The sequence below is a fragment of the Homalodisca vitripennis genome, chromosome X (genome assembly GCF_021130785.1).
Source record: "Homalodisca vitripennis isolate AUS2020 chromosome X, UT_GWSS_2.1, whole genome shotgun sequence".
Lineage (NCBI taxonomy): Eukaryota > Metazoa > Arthropoda > Insecta > Hemiptera > Cicadellidae > Homalodisca > Homalodisca vitripennis.
In genome coordinates, this window is record NC_060215.1 from 95,637,881 (window position 1) to 95,650,824 (window position 12,944).

Consider the following 12,944-nt stretch of genomic DNA (forward strand, 5'->3'; position numbering starts at 1 on the left):
TCATAGTCATGTTTACTTAACTACATATCAATCCCGTGATGAATAGAAATGTATAGGCATTTACAGTTAAACTTTTTTAATTACACTTGTGTTGGAAAAACAATAAGTACTTAAAGATATAGACTTTGAAAAATACTAGCATATGTATTTTTAAATATACCATCTAATCTTTCAAACAATATTGGAATATTCAACTGTTTCTAAAGAAGTAAGTTGATTTATTATTTATATATTACTTCATAATATGTAAAAGTTAAAAAAAGTCAGTTTACTATGCATATGAAAAGTCAATATTTACTGAAGTGTCTACTTCTTTTGACAGGCTATGGATGGATGTTTTGCATGGGGGAAAACACTTTCGTTTCACGCCATGGAACGTCACGCGTGTTTGCTCTGTAGTCGCTAGGGGCAGGGATATCGTGGCTATTTTAATGTCAGGGCATTTCTCCGTTCAGTGGCTATCCAGGCGTGCTAGTGAGAGATTATTGTCGCTCCTTGTTGAAGTGACTACTTCTTTTGGGGAACTATGGATGCATGTTTTCGTCAACTTTCGTCACGCATGTTTATATTTTCCACATGCTTTCAAAGCAGAATGTCAGATTTACTGAAACGTAAACATACCATTATATAAACATCTGATCTGAACTAACAAAAGTTGATGTTGATGAAAATTTTAAAAGAAATTAAAAGGGAAATATAAACCATAATAACATAAAACATTATACATGACAATGAAAATAATCATCTCTAATCTAAAGGGTTTTTCATTTTGGGCGGGTAGATGTTGAGATGAAATAAAACAAGCTATGTATGACATATTATCGAAATGTATTTTTTATATGAAAGGCCCATGTATGCCATTATGTATGGAATATGACATCGATCAAATGTCCACCGTGGTTTCTCACAATGGTATGGATTCAAGTGGTCCAATTTTCAATTACTCTGCCGCATAAATCCGGTTGAATTTGAGCAATGGCCTGGGTTATGTTGATCTTAAGTTCATTGGTTGATTGAGGCATATTGGCATAGACCTGCGACTTCAGAAAACCCTATAAAAAAGTCTAGAGGCGTCAAATCCCACGATCTTGGTGGCCAATTCACGTCACCTCTGTGAGAGATAACCATACCCTCAAATCGTTCATGCAAAATTTCATGGTGTCGTTCGCTGTGTGGCACGTAGCACCATCGTGATGAAACCACATGTCGTTTACGTCCATATCATTCAATTTTGGCCAAAAGAAATCCGTTATCATCGTTCTGTAGCGTTCACTGTTGACAGTGATGGCCTCGCCAATGTTGTTTTCAAAAAAATACAGACCAATCACACCGCCAGCCCAAAATCCGCACCAAACAATAACTTTTTGTGGATGCATGCTAACTGGTGAACCTCATGTGGGTTGGCATTGTCCCATATATGACAATTATGCTTGTTAACATAGCCATTCATCCAGAAGTGTCCTTCGTCGCTGAAGATAATTTTTCGGCCGAAACTAGGGTCCTCTTCCAAACGCTCTAAAGCCCACTCGGCGAATTGACAACAAAACAACATGGCCACCACAGGCTGCCAACATCTACCCGCCCAAAATGAAAAACCCTTTAGTAGTGTTTTACAATGTTGGACAGTTTACTCATATCATTATGGACGTAAATGTCGTCCGAAATATCGCTTCGTCTGGATCTATCCCTGCTTCTGTAGACTTTCCTTGGTTATGGAATTTCTTCAGGTTAGGTTACTTGAGCTCCAACTTAAAAGCTGTCAAAATTTATAATATCAATTCATACTCTGTGCTATTAGTAGCTATGTTGACTTTAACACACTAAAAAACTTCCAACGCCAATCATTGCAAATAGAATAAAATATATGGTAAAATACTGGTTTGAATATATCCAGGCAAAACTAATTTCTCGTATTTATTAATGAATCCAATGTAAAACTGATTAACTTACTGCATCATATAATAGCAGTATTTAAAGCTCATCGGATTCAAAATTGAATTCAGCACAATTAATATTAATTCCTATTCCAGTTCATTACTAGAAGTTTCATCCTGATAAGATTTAAAAAAAGGATTAAAAATAAATTGATTAGATCTTTTCTAGCTAAAAAAGCCATAGTATAATTTAATTCTGGAAGAAAATTAGTCTTTCTGTTGATTATAATTATAACCTTTACTCAATTACATTGGGCCTTACCTTAAATTCACTTAAAAATAAATTACATAAAAACAGATTTTAATACAAATTTTGCTGAAGGAACGTCAAAACCATTAACTGACTTCTTAAAGGATAAATTCTATTTAACAATGTCAAACGATAAAAACATAAGTACAACGAGATATGGAACCACAATAGATGCTGTGTTTACAAGATAATTAGCAAGATTTTATTCCAGAATTTGTATTTTTTATTTCAGTTATTATAAACAATTTCATTTTTAGAATATAATGACTATGAAAATAAAGTAATTTTTTCGAAAATATAAGATTGCAGTGAAAATTATTCTGGCCAAATTATAGAAAACTAATATAAACAATAATAATGAAAATATATAAATATTTATTACTTTGATATTTAGAAGTCAGTGATCATTAAAATATATATGAAACGTAAAAGAAAATTAAACAAATATATATAAAATGTAAAGAAAACATAACTTTTTATGTTAAAGAATTGAGTGTCTCATATTATTTTAAAATATATAAAATAACAATTTAATATTCAGCAAATATACTATTTCAAGATATATATTCACAGCCCGTTACAAGAAGTCGGTCAGTCCCGCAACTGCCTTTATTTAAACTCACCAACACTATTTCAATTTCAATTTCCTATTAGATCCTACAGAAATACAACTTAAAATCGTGAAAAACATTTATGTCACCATGACTAAAAAACTTAAAACTATGTACACAATGTATTTCTCTCCAAGGTAATATTAATATAGTCAAGTATTTCAACATTTTTAACAATGAATCGAACAATCATTAAGTGATACTATACAGCTTTATAGGAATAACTTCTATGTGCTTACAATAAAACAGAACATAATTACTGTCTGAATTAGCTTGTGTACAGCTAACAGAATCAATAATGACAAAAGTAAGAATTCTTTGTTTAAATTTTGTTATTATTTCTTTACATTTACCTGCATTATATGGTAAGTCAGAATGTAGAATTTGAGGTATATGCTTGGTTTTTTTGTGTGCAACTTTTAATGTTGTCAAATTAAACAATGGTAAATTCATTACCAAACTTTGATTAATTAAAAATGTTGGTGTAAATACTTAACTTTGGCTTAAAATTTGTTGATACTTGAAGAAGAGGAGTGTTGAATATATTATAATAATTGTAAAAAAATGGCAAATGTCCGAAATGCTTTTATCCTCTCAAAAGCAATACATTAATCATTTTACAAAAGATTCATAAATGACAATAAAAAAATCTTTCTGATTTTAAAATTCTTCAATTACAATCATTTTAATCTCAAAAAATCAATACACTGATTATCAAGTGGAAAATGTCAATTCAAATTGGAAATTTTAAGTCCTAAACATTTCGGTCTTGAAGTTGATATTTTGTTAAATAAACAAATCAATTGCACTTTTGAACATTAGAATAAAATAAATTATATAAAGTTTAATGCTGCAACCTATTATAAATTTAACGAACATATTCTCAGTCTTTTGAGAATACATCAATCCACAAATGATGACAAAGAGAAATATTAACAAGAAGTACTAACAATTTTAAGATCTAAAATTCCATTACTGACAACCCATAACACTGAAAAGGAAGTAAAAATTACTGTTGCACAATACAATTTGAAGTTAAAATTAAATAGCAAAGACATTATCTAAACTTTGATAAAAATTCTTAATAACATACTATTTATGTAATTAGATATAAATAAATTTATTTATTAAGTACTAGGGTTATAAAATTAATTAATTATATCACATAAGCTTAATTTTGAATACTGAATAAATAAAATGTATTACTATAAATAATCGATACATAAAACTGTAATTAATTTTTAAAGTTTTTCCTGATTTTATCGTATGTGAATAAGTTTACCATTGTAATATGTTACTATTACGATCAGTCTTTCACACGTAAATTTTAAGTGTACATTATACAATTTAGCTGTCTCCATTTACACAATTAGTGATTTTCTGTCATGTTAACTTGTCTTAGTTTTGTAGTATATCTAGTTATGTACATAAGCAGTTAATACATAATGGTATTCAAGTCTTGAGCAATTAAGCAATTTTACAGCTGGCATGAAATGAAATACAAATTATTATAGTATATTGAGGCAATAACTTAATGTAGTCCACTCTCACATATCACCTCACATGTGCTTCCTTAATACAAGGAAAACTCTTGAAATCATTGACATTAAAAAAATGAACACCAAGTCAACATAAGAACAGTAAGCAACACTATACGTTCAGTAACTTATTTCCAGCAGCATCAGTCGTCTTAGTCTTGGTCACATTTGGTGCAGGATTGTAGCTGTAGAGGAAAACAGAAGCGATGACCATTGAGGCACCAGCAACAAACTGAAGGGTTATTAAAAAGTCAAATAAATAAACCGATACCATACATGATATTATGATTGCAAGTGAGGTTGCAAAACCTTTCAATATGTTGTCAGCGTACTTGACCACCATAGCAACCATCAGTCCACCTCCAGCTTGCAGAACAACTAGGTAGAATATGAACCAATCATATCCCTGGAAGAAGCCTTTCATTTGAATGGCTCTCCAGTCTTTCAAACATGTAATTAAACCAAAAGGTAGTGACATAAAGCTCAGCTGAACATTTCTCATCCAAACTGAAATATCTGAGCCTTTGAGTATCATCTCAAAGTAGATTCCTGCAAAACCGGAGAGAAGGCAGGCACCGATAGCTGCAGAGAAACCTATGAATCGGTTTTGTTCTGTTGATGTGGTGGCTGAATCAGTTGCTCCTGTGAGTTGCACCAAAGCGACACCAAGAGCCAACAGTAACAGGGCAGCCCACTGTGGTGCTATCAACGTTCGTTTCAGCATTGTCACTGCAAACATGGCTGTTGTCAGGATCTTGAGCTGGTATGTCACCTGCAACAGATTCCTCTGTCACTTTAAAGTTACAATACCAGAAGGTTTGCAGTTTGACCACATGTTAATAATAAATAAATCAATAACACTCTTGCTGCACCTTAGGTGAGGAGTCTCTTTCTTCTCAACTGATGAATAGCATGTTTTAGACTAGTTTTATCTGTCTCATGTATGATAGAATAACAGAGTAATTTCTGTGTCTTCAAGATTGAATAGTACTTACCAAGTTAACTTGCACTTTAAAAAACAAATAGTTAAAAATCTATTCAATGATCTAACATGATATTCAACCAATTATAACCAGTTACATTAACTTTAATCATCTTAATTTATTTATGTGGATACAAATCAAATCTTGATATGTGAGATTGGGTAGTTTTGTATAATTAGGGATCAGGTATGATGAAATTTGTATAATCAAACAATGTATTTTTGGTAAATATAACATACTGATTTTTTACAAGCTTTGAAATGTGTTCGTTAAACTGTCCACTCACAATTTCAAAATCAGGAAGGTAGATGAATTATAAAATGAAGACTTATTGCAAACAAATTTGAACATGTTTTTCATTCACCCAACTTCTTGGTCAACCCACTTTACCATATTTTTAGTCCAAGCCTTAGTTTTTTTTCTTTTTCCAATCTTTAGGTCCTTGGTCTGTTTGGTTTCTTAGCTACTTGCCATAGCTTCTTGGCTGTCTAATTTGTCAGGTTCTTTGTTTAATATAAATTATACTAAATTTTATATTGATTCAGAATTTTTACTGTTGTGAGGCAATTTAGATCAGTTGATAAATGACCTAAGAGCTGTTGATTGACATCAGAATTAGTTAGTTCTATATTTTGGTTTTGGTAGACTAGAGGATATCAAACTCTGGATGCTGATGTCAACCCCACAGTCAGGATTACACTCTGTATTTCGATGTATTGTTATGACTATGCATGTCTGAGACATGTGACATTAAAGGGTAAATTACTTCCTAATGTAAAGTATTTTAAATTCCACAGAACATAAATGGATAATCAAATGGAGTTTTGGAGCAATATAACCAAATTTGATTGCTTTAGATCTACAAGATTTAAGTCAGATGTTCAGTTAAATTCTTTATATTCAGTGTATACACCACTATATTATATCTTGATTATGATACAACACTAAATCAGTAGAAAAAGTTTTGCTGGATCATGTCAAGCACCAAGATTTAACAACCTTTTTTAATTCTTCAATTACCTAAAACTTTAATAATAAGTGTTTCAAATATAAATAATAATATTTTCATTTCAATGACCTTACAATGATAACCCCAATACAACACACATGGATAGAGAAAAAGTACAAAAATAATTCCATTCAATTCAATTCAAATTTTCTTTATTGCATTAGACAATGGTTTACAATTATTGCATATGCCAGGCATATAACTTTTATCAATGCAATTACACATATTTGAATTAAACTTTAAACATCCATTTTGACTCATGTTACATTTATAACTGTCAAACAAATATTTATTAAATCATTGTATATTGTACACTACAAAAATTGAACATTTTAATAAAAAATATATCATACTATATGTAAAAAGTTATTACAAAATAATTATACTAAAATAGTTTAACAAGTCAAAGTCAAAATTTTCTTTATTTATATACATCAAGTACAGAGATAGTGTCAAAAGGTAGTTAAATTAGTTGGCAACTAAATAATAATAGTCAATGGTTTAATAAATAATCAATTAGTATTTAACTTACATTGTTTTCCTGTAAAGTAATATCTGAATCCCAAGTTAAGTAACAACAAGATGGGACTAATGCCAGAAGAATGATAATATATATGATTCCTTCTCAACTGAGGGATACTCCAAAACTCCTAAACTTCCTAGGGGTAAGGCCCAAAATATATTTCTACATCTGCAACTGGTTGGCCTCCCTCCTCTCCCTAGCCAAATCTTAGGTTCGCTACTACTCACTTGCTGCTGCTGGTTAAGCAGCCAAGAGCAGGGTTTACTGGTTGAACTTACAAGGTATGGAAGTCGTGTTCATTATAACATCTTTTCAAGGTTAATTCAATAATAGTATCACAACAAATTTAGAAAATTAAGACATAAAAGAAAATAGTTACTTTGAAAATGATAGCACAAAGCAGGTACACAGTAAATTAATGAATTTGATTGGTTACCAAATTTTCAAAATGATTTTTTACCAATCCTATGCAATGTCTTTCAGACCAATACCATTGAAATGAGAAATAAAACTCGAAAATACTTTGGTTATTGGCATATCATGGGTTACTAATTAATGTTGATGGTAAGTATACAAAATGTAGAGCTTAACACCTTGCCTGCCACCATAAGAGATTCTCAAGATTCCTGGATTGCCAACTTGTGCAGTCGTGTTTTTGGTTGTGAAATTAGTTTTGGACTATTGATACTGGTTAATAAAATTGATTTTCACAAAACACATGTTAAGGGGATGGGGGGTTAACTCAGACCCGATCGGGTCGGCAACAATATTTATCAACGAAAATTGCCTTTAAAAAATTGTTGCCGACCCGATCGGACCGACGTTCAAATTTCAGTCAACCTTGATATTTTACTTTATACTACTGTGATGACAGAGTGTGCGCGCACTGGCTGACTAGCGCCAGCTATTACCAGACCCCAGCTGGTGCCAGACACAGTACTCACTCGTACTCGTCCCCCACTCCTTTTCCTTGCCGCTTACAGCTGTAACACGGGTTGTTTCGCACCTAAATCCTCATTGATACTTCACGTCTTTACATTCACGCTGTGTCTATCCGTGTGCGTTGGCATTTTAGTAATTGTGTTAAGAACTCTCCAAGATGGATTAAAACCTAGAGGACAATGACATACAGTTGTTTCTGGACGTTCTGATGAGCAGTGAACCTAACATACTCGGAGTCAGTGAAGGCGGAATCGGAATAAACATTGATTCTGATGTTTCTGATTCGGACAACATGGAGGACGACGAGGACTTCATCACTTACGACTCTATATTTGAAACTGATGACAAAAGTGCTGTGGCTGGGAATGAGAATGATGTTTATGAGGAAATGGAGGTACGCCTAGACATAAACTTAGATAATATTTCTGGAAATACTATAAATAATGTGAGTGAGAACGGCGGTATCGAAAATGCTAGTTTGAACTTGATCAATGTAGATAATGAGGGCCAGGAAGCTTTAGTTGTTGGGGATAACACTACTCTCGCTGAGAAGTATACAAATCTTAAGGGAAAATCATATAAGGTAAATATGAAAGTAGAGGAAGAGGGTAAATGGAAATTGTTTTATGGTAAACAAAAAGATATTGTTTTTGTTGGAAACGAAAAGTTTAATTTAAATCTACCAAACACAGCAAAATCAATTGATTATTTAAATCTTGATCCTTGTATCTAACTGATAATATTCTGGAGATCATGGTTGTCGAAACCAACAGTAATGCTGCACAAGTGTTAAATACAATGAGACTAAATCGCAGCAGTAGGCTTAAAAAATGGACAAGCACCAATATCGATGAAATGAAAAAGTTTTTAGAACTAGTTTTGTATATGGGCTTGGTCCGAATGCCTAAAATAAGTGACTACTGGTCATCAAAGATGCTATACAGAAATTTGGTAGCAGGTCGTGTAATGAGCCGGAACCGGTTTCAGTTGCTATTACGCTTCTGGCACTTCAATAACAACGAAAATATGGACCAAGAAGGCCGTTTGTCCAAGCTTTTGCCGCTTATTTCTCACCTCAATGAGTGTTTCAAAAGGAAAAAAAGTCCAGGTAAGGAGCTTGTGGTTGACGAGAGTATGGTCCCGTTCAGAGGTTGTCTGCTTTTTAAGCAGTACCTCCCTAACAAAACCCACAAATATGGGATCAAAATATTTAAGATCTGCGACACAACAGGCTACACTTATAAAATAAAAGTGTACATGGGGAAGGGGACCTGCAATGAGGATGGAGTGACAGTAGCGACATCAGCTGTCATGGAGCTAATGACTGACTATGTAGATAAGGGTCATATACTATTTGTGGACAATTTCTACACATCTGTGGATCTTGCCAACACTCTATTAGCAAGGGATACTCACTTAGTAGGTACGGTAACGAGCAACCATGCCTGGTTTCCCCACAAAATTACAATCCCTCCACAGCTGAAGATAGGGAAAGGTGAAGTGAGCTGTTTAGAGTACCCTTCTGGCATAGTATACACAAGGTGGGTGGACAAGAGAGAGGTAAGACTCATGTCCACAATTCATCCTCCAGGCTACGTTGACACTGGGGAAAAAAACCATACAGGGTGATCCTATAATGAAACCCTTAGTTGTGGTAGAATACAACCAGGCTAAAATGGGCATAGACCTGTCAGACCAGATGTCCTCCTACAACACGCCAGTGAGGAAGTCGATGCGCTGGTACCACAAAATCGCAGAGGAATTGCTCCTGGGAACAGCCATCGTGAATGCATGGCTTGCCTATAAGAACGATGCAGATGCTACCGGTACTGTCCAACGAGGAAGGAAAAATGTTTACTCGATGAAAACGTTCAGAGAAAAACTAGTGTTTAGCCTCCTGGGGTTAGAAGATGAAAAAAACAAACATAGATCAAGAAAAAACTGCAAGATTTGCTACCAAACAGCTATGCTACAAGGAGGTCGAATTGCAGCCAAGAATCTTAAAAAATTGACCAATTTTTGTGAATTATGTCCAGGGAAGCCTTATCTCTGCAAAGACTGCTTCAAGAATATTCACAAATAAATTTGAATACAACTATGTAATCCTCTATTTCACATATCTTTGTAGCCTATTCACAATAAACTTAAAACCTTGCTATCCTCAAACATATCTTTGTAACCATAGTAACTTTTGTTTTTCATAACAAATTGAATACGAAATTTAATTTACTACCCAATAACTCAAAACTAGCAGCTTCAAATATTTAATTTTAAAAACTTCCCCATACAATTTTGGTGAGGAAAGTACAATATTAAATTAAAACAATGTTTGTTTCAATTATTTTAAAATGTATAAAAGAAAAAAACCTGCCGACCCGATCGGGAGTCAAATGTTAACGATATTGCGTTGTGTTGTTAGCTAACCTATAAACAACAAAACGACTCCAGACAACGTTCTCTGATTAGTCTCATATCTGTTTAGAAAACTTAGTTCAGTCATTTGCCACTAGAGTCGAGCGTGACGCCCACAGCGGCAACAAAGAAAAACAATGGAAACGTCATTGTGCTGGCCGATCGGGTCGGCATTGCCGAGTTGTAGCAATTTCGTCGCCGACCGATCAGGTCGGCATGGCAGGCAAGGTGTTAAGTGTGGTTGTCAGTGGTTAGTCAACAAAGCATTTAACAGCATACTATCCCTGTTGAAACCACAATTGTGGAACCGTCACCAACAGTTAAGTCAATTATGACTGATAAAAGATTAATCCGGTGCAAAAACAAAAAAAGTATAGGAAAAACATTTAAATTACCTGGTTACTTTCAAACCTTTCTAGGCCTGAAGAATAAAAATGCCTAAGTAAATAAGCAGAATTGCTCACCTGGTAAGTAGCAGCATCCAGGTGTGAAGCGGACAAGTAGAGCAGATTGTTCTGAATGATGTACAGAAGTGAAGGTACACACACTTTCAGTGTGTCCATGGGTTGTCTGATGATATTGTTGTGAAGAACTGTGATCCATCGCTTGGCACTACCCTCCTCCTTGTACACCAGAAACAGACTGGCCGATAGTTTCACCAATTCCGCACAGAACACAGCTTGAAAATAAAACACATTTTCTGTAATGACAACAAATTGTAGGAAAGTGTATAGAACTACATATGCAAGACAACTTATAAACATTAAAACTCAATTTAAATTATATTAACAGAGTTGAATGATAAGATTTTCAGGAAAACCTGTACACAATTACATGAACAAATAATAAAAGACAATATAAAAGTTTCAAGACTAGCAATTTGATGTTACTTCCCCTTCCTCAGTCTCTACATTGCTCCATGCAAATTTTCCACTGAGCGTACCAATACTGCAGATCATTTTCTGTAACCTTGTTCATGATTTCCGTCGCTTTTTCTTTTACTGCTTTAACAGTCTCAAATCTTGCTCCTTTCAAAGCTTACTTGAATTTTGGCAATAAAAAATCACATGGGCCCAAATCAAGTGAGTAGGGTGAATGGCTTAAGACAGATATGTTGTGTTTGGTTAAAAACGTCTTAACTGACAAAGCATAGCGAGCTGGGGCATTGTCCTGGTAAAGGATCCATAACTTTTTCCCCACAAATCATTCTGTTCTCTCCATACATGCTCACGTAGGACAGTCAGAATAATAATTTAGTAAAGCTGATTCATTGTTTTCCCCTCTGGTACACAATCAATGTGCACAATCCCTTTGATAGACAATCCTTTCAAGACAATTATTATTATTGTCTTGAATATTGATTTTTTTCATGCTTTTCTTGCCATGGAGAACCAAAGGATTTCTAATGCATTGATCGATCTTTCGTTTCAGGATCATAAGTTCGTATTCACATGAACTTCAATTATCATTTCCACAGTGACTCGGTGGTTAGCACGAATTATGTCATCAGGTTATATAAGTATTTTTGAGGTTATAAAAACAACGTTGTTAGGGTGAATAGGGTGAATGGCTTAAGACAGATATGTTGTGTTTGGTTAAAAACGTCTTAACTGACAAAGCATAGCGAGCTGGGGCATTGTCCTTATAAAGGATCCATAACTTTTTCCCCACAAATCATTCTGTTCTCTCCATAAATGCTCACGTAGGACAGTCAGAATAATAATTTAGTAAAGCTGATTCATTGTTTTCCCCTCTGGTACATAATCAATGTGCACAATCCCTTTGATAGACAATCCTTTCAAGACAATTATTATTGTCTTGAATATTGATTTTTTTCATGCTTTTCTTGCCATGGAGAACCAAAGGATTTCTAATGCATTGATCGATCTTTCGTTTCAGGATCATAAGTAAAAATAACCACAATTTATCGTAAGTAATCATGTTTTTAAGAAGGTAGGATAATTTTTTATGTTTTGTAGGATGTCACAACAAGTGTAGTTTTTCAGCATTCCTTCTGTTCTGGTGTGTAATAAGATTATGCCTACCTGTCGATGACAGAAATCGGTCTCCAGGTCTTGTAGTAGCATAGCGCATGCTGAGGCCCAATACAGCATTCTGTAGTGTAAGTGTAACCAAGCTGACCACTTTAAGGAAGTGTCCACGACCTGTCAAAGAGAAAGACAATTATATAAACATCACACAAATCTATCTGACGACATCTGTGAACGAAGTTCACATGTTGTCTCCACTAAGTTGATTTGTTGCAGGCATGGTTACCTTTTACTCTAATTCCTGTGTAAAATAATTTGTATTAAATTCTTAATACAAGGATCATTTAATAATTAAAGAGACAAAATAATCCCCTTGAACATTAATGCACTTGTTCCAACGGACCAGAAGCTTTTTTAAACCAGCTGCAAAGAACTTATATCTTGGTGTTTGAGTCAATTTCCCACAAACTTCTTGACGTCCTCTTTATCCAGGAAACTTTTTCCACGCCTCCTTCAACGGACCAAACAAGTGGAAATCGCTTGATGCTAAATCACTGTTAAGGGGGATGAAGCAGTACTTCCCAGCCCATTTTGTTAATGGTTTCTAAGGTTAGTTGAGCAGTATGAGGACTCGCATTGTCTTGTTGGAGAATCACACCTCTACTCTGAGATCCATGACATTTCTCTCTCATGGCTGGCTTCACTTTGTTCAAAAGTATATCCGAGTAGTATTGACTGTTAATTATACGTT

The 12,944-nt window shown here is 34.1% G+C and overlaps 1 protein-coding gene across 2 annotated transcripts in view; it reads right to left on the bottom strand.

Moving 5' to 3' along the window:
* Positions 1–2,753: 2,753 nt before the first annotated feature.
* The window catches only part of LOC124369713 (UDP-N-acetylglucosamine transporter), a 34,005-nt gene continuing 23,814 nt past the window's right edge, over positions 2,754–12,944 (bottom strand). For both annotated transcript variants that reach the window (XM_046827768.1, XM_046827767.1), the window contains 3 exons: positions 12,248–12,367; positions 10,667–10,881; positions 2,754–5,105 (listed from right to left, as the gene is read on the bottom strand). In XM_046827768.1, coding sequence (XP_046683724.1) covers positions 4,446–5,105; positions 10,667–10,881; positions 12,248–12,367 — 995 coding nt within the window. In that variant the 3' untranslated portion in view covers positions 2,754–4,445. The remainder of the gene's footprint in view (positions 5,106–10,666; positions 10,882–12,247; positions 12,368–12,944) is intronic.